The sequence below is a fragment of the Brassica napus genome (genome assembly GCF_020379485.1).
Source record: "Brassica napus cultivar Da-Ae chromosome A4 unlocalized genomic scaffold, Da-Ae chrA04_Random_3, whole genome shotgun sequence".
Classification (NCBI taxonomy): domain Eukaryota; kingdom Viridiplantae; phylum Streptophyta; class Magnoliopsida; order Brassicales; family Brassicaceae; genus Brassica; species Brassica napus.
The window spans coordinates 1-12,473 of NW_026013996.1; the positions used below are offsets into that span (position 1 = coordinate 1).

Here is a 12,473-nt window from a genome sequence, read left to right on the forward strand (position 1 = left end):
CTTTTAAATAACTACTTTTAGTGGCGAGTAGTTAAACTCAACTGGGGGTTTTGGGTCGAGTGCGCTTGAGAGTTGATATCTTGAGAGATCTTCCGGCCCATACATAGAAGCCTGCTAACGTGTGGCCACTAGTGGGATTTTACATGGGGTGATCACCAGCCCTCCTGGATGCCTCACGGGCTCTCCCCGGCTAAGCTCCGGAGGACGGTCATTGAAGATAGTCGGTTCCTTTCGAGGCTCCGGATATCAGGATCATAAAAAAATGCTTTTAAATAATAATAAAAAATCATTATATTGATTTATATAAATGGTTTGTCATTTATTATTTTATGATTTTCTAATAAAAAATGATTAATTTATTCACTTTCTATAATTTCAACAATTAGTTACCATAAATCATTATTTGTAATATTATGTAAATTATTTGACAAGTGATATTAATTGGTTTATAGACTTACCTTTTCTTTTAAGATCTAATTAAAATAAATAAAAATTAAAAAACATCGACCAATCAAATTATAACATTTTGTAAGAGTTCACCAATGATCGACTCGTAAGCAAAAATCACTAAAGTGACTTCTCAATTAATAAATAGTTGATAGAGAACCATCACAACAAAGAAATTCCTTGCTCTGGAATCAACTACTACATCAATATCTATTTTAAACATAATGAAAGAGAACCATGCGGAAGTCACGTTAAAAACGGTTACGTCTTTAAAAAATAATAAAACACTGTTTTAGATAGATAGTTATTATTAAGATAGTGACATGAATTGTAATTATTTAGAAAAAAACCAGGTTAAGTACTCATTGTACTTCAGTTTTAATAGTTTAGATTTTTGTTCTATTTTCCAAATTTCCTAAAAAAGAGTATTGGACAAAACATTTGTTGTGAAATTTCTTTGCCCTAAATGCTCCTTGATGATTTTAACTATGTCAGATTTATTTCGAAATTTTTTAGTTTGTAAATATAAATCTTTATATATGTTATGCTATCTATATATATTCTCGTTACTGACAAACTATATGTGTAGGATATATGTTAAAGGATTGGTGATAGAGATCTTAAAGAATCTAACCTTGATTATCTTGATTCATACCTTAATTTTATATTAATAATAACTTGATTATTTTAGGGAAAATTCACAATAATATTTTTTGTTAGTCTTTTTAATATCTAAACTTTTTTACTATTCATTTAATACCTTAAGTAATTTTTTTTTATGTTAGTATAATATTTTATATTTTTTTTTTTTTTTTTTGACAGCAAACATTTACAAACTCATGTAGACTCTGTAAACCAAGGTGGTAAATCTGCATCCATGTGCACGACGAAAGACGATTGTTGCCGAGCACTACGTGCCAAGCTATCCGCCCTTTTGTTCTCCGTCCTAGGAACATGAACGATTTCTGAGCTGACAAAACTTTGTCGCAGAAGCTTGATATCTTCCAGGTAGCTTTCAAATGCTGGCCATTCCTCTGGTTCCGAAACCATCTTCACCAGTTGAGAACAATCCGTTGCAAACGTAACCTGAAACTGCCTTAAATTTCGCATACATTCCATTGCCCAAATTAATGCCTCCATCTCCGAATGAAGAGGTGAGAGGGATGCCCTTACATTTCGTGCCCCCAATAAGCTATCAAACCCTGGTAGCGTACTAAGCCATCCTTGTCCTGAAAATAGATCTTTATCTTTCCAAGAACCGTCTGTGAAGCACCATCTTCCTAGGGTCCCTAAATCGGGCCTTACCTGTACTTCTTGTACCAACCTATGATTATTAATAACCTGTGCCTCAGCCCACAGTGTTGATTCAACTTCTGCCAGTCGCAGCGTGTCTCTTGGATCAGTGTCAAGGTTACTGAACACTTTGTTGTTCCGTCCCTTCCAAATATACCATAATATCCATGCAAACTGATGATTCTCCATTCTTGGATTAATTCTCCAAAATAGATGGTCCATATTAGCAAAAAGAGAGCCAATTGGGAAGATGTTTGGATTTGATGGAATCTTGGATAATGCCCACACTTGACGTGCTGGAGGACATTCAAAAAACACATGGTTTATTGATTCCTCCGGATCTCCGCACCTGGCACAGCAGGTGTCTCCTTGTATCCCTCGTGCTTTTAGATTTTTCGTTACCGCTATACAGCCAGACAACAACTGCCATAAAAAGTGCTTTAGCTTCGGAGGGCACCTCACCTTCCAACAAAATGCTTTGAGGATATCCACATTAGGACCATAAAAATCAGGTGGTCTCTCCTTGTCAGGATAAATCCTTTCTACCTGATACCCTGATTGTACCGTATATTTTCCATTCTTGGTGAAATGCCATCCATTCCTATCTGTCAACTGATTTCTACTCAACGGTATACTCTCAATTATTTTTGCATCTTGTGGATCCACCAAGTTTCTAATTGCCTGTACATTCCATGTGCGGGATTCCGGATTAATGAGAGAATCCACTGTGAGGTCCGGGTAATTATTATGAAGGTTTTTGTTAGCTGGTCTCGGGCGAGTGGATGGGAGCCAAGGATCATTCCATACTGAAATAGATGACCCTGTTCCAACCCTTTTAATTAGTCCTTTACAAACCAGAGATCTAGCAGAAATAATACTCCTCCAGCCATATGACGGGGAATATGAGCGAATCGGTTCCAGGGGTGAAGAATTCCTGTAATACCGTCCCTTGAAAACTCGAGAAAAAAGAGAATTTGGCTTCTCGATCAGCCGCCACAACTGCTTCCCAAGCATTGCCGTATTAAAATCAGTCAAATCCTTAAAACCCAACCCACCACTGTCTTTATGGGCACACACTTTATCCCATGATTTCCAATGCATACCTCTTGTACTGCCTCCTGGACTCCACCAAAATTGGGCAACTGCACCTGTGAGCTTCTTCACTGTAACTTTCGGCAACCGGTACACAGACATCACATGGTTTGGCAAAGCCGTAATCACTGATTTAATAATCACCTCCTTTCCACCCTTGGTAAAAAATCGAAAGGTCCATCCATTAACCCTACTATTCAGCCGTTCTTGTACGAAGCCAAACACTTGTACCTTAGAACCTCCTAGACTTTCGGGCAGGCCTAAATAAGATCCCATTCCACCTAAATTCTGAATTCCCAAAATATCCCTTAATTCTTGACGACTATCTTCATCAATCTTATGTCCAAATTGAATTGAGGATTTCTGGAAATTAATCTGTTGTCCAGAGACAGTCTCATATTCCTTTAGAATCCTGAGTATAGTTTGACACTCTTCCTTGTTTGCCTTACAAAAGAACAAACTATCATCTGCGAATAACAAATGAGAGATTGCAGGGCAAGCTCTTGCCACTTTCATACCGGTTAATTGTTTCATCCGCTCCGCCTTTTTAATATTTGAAATTAACGCCTCCGTACACATGATAAATAAATAAGGGGATAAAGGATCGCCTTGACGTAATCCCCGCTGGGGAATAATTAGACCTCGTGGCTGTCCATTGAGAAGCACCCTATATTGAACCGAAGAGACACACTCTCGCATTAATTTAATCCAATGAGGATCAAAACCCATTTTTTGAAGGAGAGCCTCAATAAAATTCCACTCTATCCGATCATATGCCTTACTCATATCTGTTTTGATTGCCATGAACTTATTTTGACAGGACTTGTTTGCTCTCAAACCATGAAACATTTCCTGCGCGATAAGAATGTTATCCGAAATTAACCTTCCTGCCACAAAAGCCGATTGTGTCTCTGAAATTAGTCTGGGAAGACAACTTTTCAGCCTTTGACATAAAACCTTTGAAATTATTTTATAGCCCACATTACAAAGACTTATTGGCCTCAGTTCCGTCATCCTTGTCGGTCTCTCTACTTTTGGTATCATACAAATATTAGTTATGTTTAGCCTTGGATCCAAATCACCTGATACCAAAAAATTATTCACCAGTTCGACCACATCCTTTTTAATAACATGCCAGGAATGCTGAAAAAAAAGAGCTGTCATTCCATCCGGACCTGGCGCTTTCTCCGGATGCATCATAAATAAAGCTTGTCTCACTTCTTCCTCTGTTGCTAACCGCAATAGCCTTTGATTCATCTGAGGAGAAATTGATGGTCCTATCTCCTCCAGGAAACTATCAAACTCCGTAGGATTAGTGGAATTAAATAAACCATCAAAATAATCTACAGCCACCTTCTCAACTCCGTTATCATCTGTGATCCAATTACCCGCATCATCATGGAGGCCCACTATTTTGTTTCGGATCCGCCGTTGCTTTGTCAGAGCATGATAAAACTTAGTGTTCAAATCCCCGGATGAGTACCACATATTTCGACTCTTCTGATGCCAATACTCCCTCATCCTTGTAGGCCTCCTGTAATTTCCTGGAAATCTCAATAATATCCTCTTGGGATCTATTATTATCTGTTTGTACATCTTCCAAAGCTTGTTGGAGATTCTGAATTTTTTCCTTTCCATAAGGTTGATTGTCTTTCCGCCATGAAGATATTTCATGTCGACAATTATTAATTTTAGTAATAAAATCCCCTGGTTGGCCCTCCTGATTTTCTGTCCAACCTGACACAATTGATTCCATAAGCCCCTCCTGACCTATCCACCGCTTATCAAACCTGAATTGACCTCTTCTTTTCCTTAATAATTTATCTTCCAGAAAACTTGACCATTTTAATACCCAAACTGTGACAAAAAATATTAATAACTTTTAAAAGAAATTTGAAATATCTTTAGAATTCACAAAACAAATTTTTTAAAAAATTCTAATTTTACTTTAAGTTATAGGAATAAATTAACTAATTTTTGATAATCTTAAATTCTGCCATCAAAGTTTTAAGTTTTAAATTTGAAATTTAGAGGGTGATTGGTTGTGGTTGTAGATGCTTTAGACAACCAAAATTAATCTAAAGCTATTTATGTCAACCAATCGAGCTTTCATTTCCTTAAAAATCTCACAGCAAAAAAATCTCTACAAAATTAAAATATGGCTGTATAGAACTTTATTTCTAGAGCAAAAAAATACTGCTTTACAAAGTTACAGCAAAATAATATACATCAAATAAATCTACCACTTAATTCTATAGCAAAAACCATAAAGGTACAACTCATTCTAATCACATCCTTATTTAGTTTTCTTAAATAAAAATCAAATTTATTTTTTTTCCTTAAAGTTAAGTTTTTCTAAATTTAAAATTTCTCCATAATTTAGTAAATTCCTTCCTAAAACTTCAAATAAAAGTAAAATATCTTAGATTTAGAAAATATCGTTAATTTTTTTTGAAACTTATTAATATTTTGATTAAAATATATAAATTTCGAGTATTAAATAGACACAATTTTAAAATTTTATGTATTAATATTAACAATAATAATTAAGATATTAAATTGGACGGCATAAAGTTTATGTATCAAAAAACTTAAGAAACTTGAAGCTCATACATTTCATCATAAATGATCTGCTTGTCCCGAAATGATCCGACCAAATAGGAAAATCCCAATTCATTAGGCCTTTCGATAATTTAGTTTTTAATAGAATTTTCTCATTATTTTATATCTATCAATTCAGAAGCATATTAAATAACAGAAATTCATTAAAAAATTATTTTTAGTGATCAATAAATATATATAACTCACATAAATAACATTTATTAAATTAAAAAATATATATTCTTATGTTGATTTAGGAAAGCTCAAAAGTCAGATTAAAAAAAAAACAGATGTCCAAATCTAATCCAAAGCAAAGAAAATACATTGGTCTCTCCGATATTCAAATTATAAAAAAGGAAAAAAATCCAAACCTAAAATGGAGGGAAATGGCTACGATATAATAATAATATGGAATAATATTAGGAAATGACAGACTTGACCCTCACAGATCGTCATTACCCGGAAAAAAATTAATTTGTCTCGATACGGGCATGTGCTTTTAGAGTAATGCCCCCCCAAAATGTATATTAAAACCTCTTTGGTCTTGTCTCCACCACTTTCACATCAAAACTAAACCCTTGTTTCACTCTCTCTTTGTGTCTCTTCCTTCGTTTTGCCCCTCTATCGATTCCACAATGCTAAACTCCGGCGATTCTATGAAGCGGAGTCGTTGATTTCCCGGCGTCTCTCTCGATTTTTCCGTTATATTCATTCGTTTCTCCGTCCGATCCAGCCACGCTTTTTCTGTCGTAACATCAAAATTTCCCAGGTAAGGGCATTATCATGTGTTTGTTTTATTCTTATTAGAATTTCGATTTTCTTCTTCATCTTATTATTACCTGTCTCTTGATCTGCTTTTGTTTTGTTTGAGGTTATGATGTTACGAGTGCGTTTTTTTTTCCATCAGTTTTTTTTTTTTTTTTTGAATTTGATTCTTTGTCGTTCTCTCACGGGATCTTTGGCATTAGGATCTCTCTGTTAATCTCTGCTGCGAAGAGAAGACAACATTATGCCGGAGGAGCGTAACGGATCCAAAGAAGAGGGCTTTCAGTTACAGGGGTGTTCCAGCGAACCTGGTCTAGAGGCTGAGAGTGTAACCGAGATGAACAACAAGAAAACGGTTAAGCCGATTGATCGCGAGGTCAATAACATTACCCGGAAGGTTCTTCGCTCAGGTTCTGTGGCAATTGATACGGACAAACATGATGTGGCTGTGGAAGAGAAGGGAGATGATCTAAGTGAGGTCGATGAGGTGAAAGAAGAGAAGGCTCTTCTATCTGTGGCAAATGATACAGAACATGATGTGGCTGTGGAAGAGGAAATAAAGGGAGATGTAAGTGAGGTTGACAAAATTAGCTGTGAGGTGAAAGAAGAGGCGAACAGTGAGCTTGTGGAATCTCCTGTGCCTAAGGAGACTCATGGAAAAGAAGCTCAAGTTAAACGCAAAAGAGGACGGCCTCGGAAGCTGCAGATCAGCAGCCAGTCTGATGGTAATGAGGAGAAGACAAAAGTAAGTCTGGCTGAAGAGCTAAAAGTCAAACGTAAGCGGGGAAGGCCTAGAAAGTTTCCCATCACAGGTGGTCAATCTGACACTACTACTCCAGATACGGTTGACTCTATTGATGATTCCAGTAGACCAAAGCGTAACTGTGGAAGCAGGGCTAAGGGACCTGAGTCTGACGGCAGGGGAAGGAAGATGGGACATAAGCGTGGAAGACCAAAGACGAAGAAGAAACCTGGGGAGACTGATGAATTAGATTGTAAAGCAACGATGAGACTACGGCCTTGTGAGAGTTCCTTAAAGTCACGGCACAACAGCAAACCTTCAAGTGATGGCGAAATGAGGATTGGAGAAGAGAAAATTGATGATGGAAGACGATCTAAATTACAATCTAAGAAAAAGCTGAGTGACCGCATACTTCAGCTACTTCTAGCTGCTGGTTGGACAGTTGAATACAGGCCGCGAAAAGAGAGGGCATACAACGCTGCAGTTTATGTGAATCCTGAGGGAAAGACTCACTGGTCAGTGACCAAAGCTTATGAAGTCTATAAAACAAATCTGGAACGCAGCATGACGGATCAAGTAGACTCTGGTCTTGGCTTGCTGCCAGAAGAGGACCTTCATCTTTTAAGGAGAAAAGTTCACAAGAAACGGAGCGATACAGGTAAGCCAAGGAAGGACACAGATACTACTAATGAAGATACGGTGGTTTCGAGAAAGGGAGTAGGAGAAAAAGCGCAGAAGAAACGAAAAGTGTCGCACAAATTTGAAAGAAGTTCGGTTTCAGTCCGGAAAATAAAGAGGGAAGAAAAACATAATAGAAAGCGTGGTGCTTTGTCGGCTCGCAGTTCTTTGTCGGATGCGGATTCCAACGAGAATGGGTACATTTTGTTTGAAGGAAAACGCACCATGCTGGGATGGATGATTGATTCAGCCATTGTGCCACTTAACGGGAAAGTTGAGTGCAAAAACACACAAGGAATAATCACCAAAGAAGGCATTCGTTGCACCTGCTGTGACGAATTATTCTCTGTTCTCGATTTCGAGGTTCATTCTGGAGGGAACCCATTCAAAAGTCTGTATGTAGAGGGGGGGAACTCTATCTTGCAATGCTTTCTTGAGTCTTGGAATAAACAAAGCGAAGCAGTGCTTAAAGGGTTCCATGTTGTGGATTTTGGTAGTGGAGATCAAAATGATGATACATGTGCTATATGCGGGGATGGGGGAGATCTTACCTGCTGTGATGGTTGCCCTTCAACTTTCCATCAGAGCTGCCTCGGCATTAAAGTAAGATATGATGATTGAATTAGCTATGTTGTTGCAGCGTATTGATTATGTTTCTTGTATAAACTGCAGAAGTTCCCAGCTGGTTCCTGGTTTTGTTGCAACTGCTCATGCAAATTTTGCGAGAAAGTGGAGGCAGCTAATCATGGCACTACTACAACTCTTTCCCCCTTGTTGAGGTGCCACCTATGTGAAGAAAAATGTATGAATTTCACCTTAAAGGCGTATCCATCCATCCATCTACTATATTTGTTTATTTTCTTCTGTTAAATACTTAATATGGGGTTTTGAGCTCAAAACATTACATTCCCACACTTTTGCAGATCACCAAGCATGCATCAAGCAAGATGGCACTGTACCTGTTGAAAGTAGTACTCTTCCATTTTGTGGAAAGTATTGTCAAGAGGTATCCTTCCTTTATTATTATTATTATTTTTGTTTTAATCACAGAGCTGTATTACTTGAAAAAACTAATACTCTGGTAATTTTCAATTATCGATTTAATAGCTTTCTATTTTACAATTATATGAATGTGGTAGTTTATGATTATAGTACTACATTGGACACTGAGAATTTCATTTGTTTGTTATTTTTCTCTTAGTTATTCGACGGACTACAGTTACTCATTGGAGTAAAACATTCATTGCCTGAGGGCTTCTCCTGGACATTCCTTCGCCGATTTGAGGTCCCTCGTGAGGTTTCCGATAGTGACATATCTGAGAAGATTGCATATAATGCCAAACTGGCTGTTGCATTTTCTGTTATGGATGAGTGTTTTTCACCTTTAGTTGATCACAGGAGTGGTGTCAACCTGCTTGAAAACATCGTCTACAATTTTGGGTAAGCTCATTCTCCAAAAACCTGTCCTTGCATTCTTCTGTTTGGTTCAATTCGTTTTTTTTTTTTTTTTTTTTTGGCAAGCCTATGAAAAGAATTCTTCCTTTATTTTTGAGATCTAACTGACTTTACTCACTGTTAATAGCCCATATGCTGCTACAAGATTATGTTTGAACCTTTTTCCTATTGTTTTGTAGGTCGAACTTCCATCGGCTAAATTACAGCAATTTTCTAACAGCTGTTTTGGAGAGGGGTGATGAAATCATTGCTGTGGCATCTATCAGGTGAGTCTGTGGTATCATGAAACTTTATTATATGGATTAATACTTGATTGTAGATTTAGGGAGTTCTAACGTTGGATAGAATGCACTACATGTTAAAAGTTTATGTCTTCCTCAGAAAAATTCCCTCAGTATATGCCCCTAGATGATCTTAATGATATTTATTGGAAACTCTGTTGCTTGTTTCTCATTAAATTGATAGTATGACTGTATGTTTTATATGAATATATTGAGAACGTAAAACTCTGTTGCTTGTTTCTCATTATAGCAGTTTATGTCTTTTTCTTTCCGTGAGTGCGCATGCAAGTGAACAATTGAGAACGTAAAATGAATTTATTTTTATTTTACTCAGGATCCACGGCAATCAACTGGCAGAAATGCCGTTTATAGGAACCCGCTACATGTACAGGCGTCAAGGGATGTGTCGTCGACTAATGAACGGCATTGAATCTGTAGGTCTTCCACACCTTGTCATATCCTAACTTCTTTCTTTCAGTTTTTCAGTTTGTCGGTTTATATATTTTTCAAGTTCTTGTTTATTGCCTATATGTGAGGTTTTGTTACCTACTGACCAAGATCTTATACTCTTTTGTTACCCTTTATTATCACTTGATTCTATGTAATCAAGTAAGACTCTTTTGTGAAGATCCATATTTATATGTGCTTTGTTATCAGGCGCTTGGCTCTCTCAAAGTAGACAAATTAGTCATACCAGCAGTGCCAGAACTAATGGATACATGGACTTCAGGCTTTGGCTTCACGCCTGTTAGTGAATCAGCCAGAAAAACAATCAAGAATTTGAACTTGGTGGTGTTCCCTGGTGTTGACATGCTGGAGAAATCATTGGCTAAGGACGACGGTATTAATTGCATTGCCATCTGATTTGTTAATATGCTCATGTTATGTTCACTTTCATGAACTGACTAAACCTACTTCAGGTGAACTGCTGTTGGCAGCTGAGTTGAGTCTGCCTGTAGATGTTGAGGAAACCAAACCTGAGGAGTGTAAAGACGAGCTAAATTGTGGAACTGCTGATGCCGAATCTCCTTCTTACCAAGTTGATAGCTGCTTGAAGTCGATGGATGTAGTCAAGGGAGTTAATGATACAGACTTGAATCTGAAGTTGCTTAGCGGGTCCTTGGAGGAGAAAGAAGAGATTGGGACTGGGAAACTGACAGATAAAGAGGTCGATTTTCTTCATCTTGTAGTTGATAACCAAAGAGAATCTAACTCGGGAGTTAAGGATGATTCTCATGAGGATCAAACTGATGCAAAAAGACAGCAAAGTGGTGATTTAAAAAGCTCTGGAGTTAAAGCTGAGGGTACAGAGGAGCTAGATGAAGAATCTGATTGTTACATAATAGAAAATTCTCAGCCTCATGGTAATGGTGATACAGAGAAAAAGATTGGCAACAAAGCTTTATCGCTGAGGAAAGGAGTGGCTTCCAGATTGAGAGTATCACCCCGACTGATTCAAGGATCATGGGGAACGTCGAGGGTGAACAAAAGGTACACAGGTACCAATGCCGTGTTGATCGGCTCTTCACATGGCAGGTGTGTTTGAGGTGCATTGCAGCTTTTGTTTGTATGTGCATATGACCAGAACTAACGCACTTTTGTCTATTTTCATGACAAACGATAACGCGCAGGTGAAAGAAAAGTAGTTAGACTATTATTCTAATTGCATTGCTTTAGTAGCTTTTTTATAACTCAGAGCCATAGGTCAAGTAAAACCTTGCACTGCTCAGTGCTTATTAGATTTTTTCTAATAATTTTAGGCAGCAGGCCAATTTATTTATTTCATGGGCATTTTGTAATATCAAACATTGAGCTGCTTCTTCATCTTATTTATCTAATGTGGAAACATCTTCTGGCTTGTATGATCTCTTCACTCTTTCATGACTTAGTGACGAAATTGGAAACTGTATTTTGTCTTTTCTCCGTGAGATTAAATTAATTTTCTACAGAGTGAAGATATCTTTAAAAATCATCTCAACACATATTTATGTATTACTATAATATAAATCTATTTATAATAGCTCTAATGTGAGGTGGAACAACTTCAAGAAAAAATAAACTACGTAGTCATCTTCAAAATTATTATCGACTCATTGTTACTCTATCAGAGGTACAACTCCTTATCCCATATTGCAATTTATCACTGATAGGAGGTTGTCATTGCCTTATCGGGCGTACATCAACCTATAACCAAAGTGATGTGGTCCTACAACCTATACCGAAGCAAAGAAGTTTGAGTACTGGAATGGGGAATGTACGAGGAGGGAACAAACACGAAAGTCACTCATGCATAGTATGTTTGTCATTTACCCCTGAGTTCTGACAAAGAAACCGTAAGTTGTAATAGATTTACCAAGTCAAATACTTGGTTGATAATACAGTTAAAGGATATTATGCTCAATATAGTAGCCAAAGGCTTTACACAAAAAAAATCCTAGACTGCATCAATACTTATTTACCAACGATAAAAATATCTTATGTAATGCTGATACTTGCTGTTGATGCAGTTCTTGGTTGGTCTCTACACAATTTGATACATCAAACAGGACTGCGCAAAAAACCCATTTAAAGAACTGAACCAAATCCGATCCGAAAAAGTTGTACTAAACCTGAACCAAAATTAGTCAAATATCAAAATTTTGGTATCTAGAGAACCGTAACCGAACTCGATCCAAACCGGAAAAAAATTAGGTACCCGAATCTATCTGTGATAGATTTAGTTACCTAAATATATTAATAATTTTTAGAGTTTATATATTAAAAAATATTCAAAATATATAAGACATTTTGAAGTTATCCAAAATACTTATAAATATATACAAATAGTCAAAATTAAATATCTATAATAGCTAAATAATACTTAAAACACCAAAATACTTGAAATATCTATTGATTCTTTATCCAAATATTCGAGTCAAACCAATTTATGTGTTAAGTTTAGGTATTTTGGCATATGTAATTCAAATCTATATGTAATATATTATTTTATTTTTAAATTTTGAGAAATTTAAAATATATAATAAATTTAATATTTATAAAAATATTCTAAACGGGTTATCCAAACCTGAATCGAACCCGAACCAAAATTTATTAAAATCCAAATGGGGCTAAAATTAACC

At 36.6% G+C, this 12,473-nt stretch overlaps 1 protein-coding gene across 2 annotated transcripts; it reads left to right on the forward strand.

The window, feature by feature from the left end:
* Positions 1–5,656: 5,656 nt before the first annotated feature.
* LOC106408892 lies at positions 5,657–11,216 on the forward strand. 2 transcript variants are annotated; one of them, XM_048770492.1, is made up of 9 exons: positions 5,657–6,202; positions 6,402–8,221; positions 8,294–8,420; positions 8,542–8,624; positions 8,820–9,058; positions 9,253–9,339; positions 9,689–9,788; positions 10,012–10,195; positions 10,275–11,216. In XM_048770492.1, the coding sequence occupies exons 2-9, from the start codon at positions 6,443–6,445 to the stop codon at positions 10,898–10,900; spliced, it is 3,225 nt and encodes a 1,074-aa protein (XP_048626449.1). In that variant the 5' UTR covers positions 5,657–6,202; positions 6,402–6,442; the 3' UTR covers positions 10,901–11,216. The 2 variants fall into 2 exon arrangements, with proteins under 2 accessions (XP_048626449.1, XP_048626448.1); XM_048770491.1 differs by having other exon boundaries at positions 5,658–6,202; positions 8,291–8,420.
* Positions 11,217–12,473: the final 1,257 nt, after the last annotated feature.

Coding starts and splice junctions, on each gene's coding strand:
- LOC106408892 (XM_048770491.1), top strand. CDS start 6,443: ATGCCGGAGGAGCGTAACGGATCCAAAGAAGAGGGCTTTCAGTTACAG. Junction 9,340..9,688: donor ATTGCTGTGGCATCTATCAG/GTGAGTCTGTGG, acceptor TATTTTACTCAG/GATCCACGGCAATCAACTGG. Junction 10,196..10,274: donor ATCATTGGCTAAGGACGACG/GTATTAATTGCA, acceptor AACCTACTTCAG/GTGAACTGCTGTTGGCAGCT.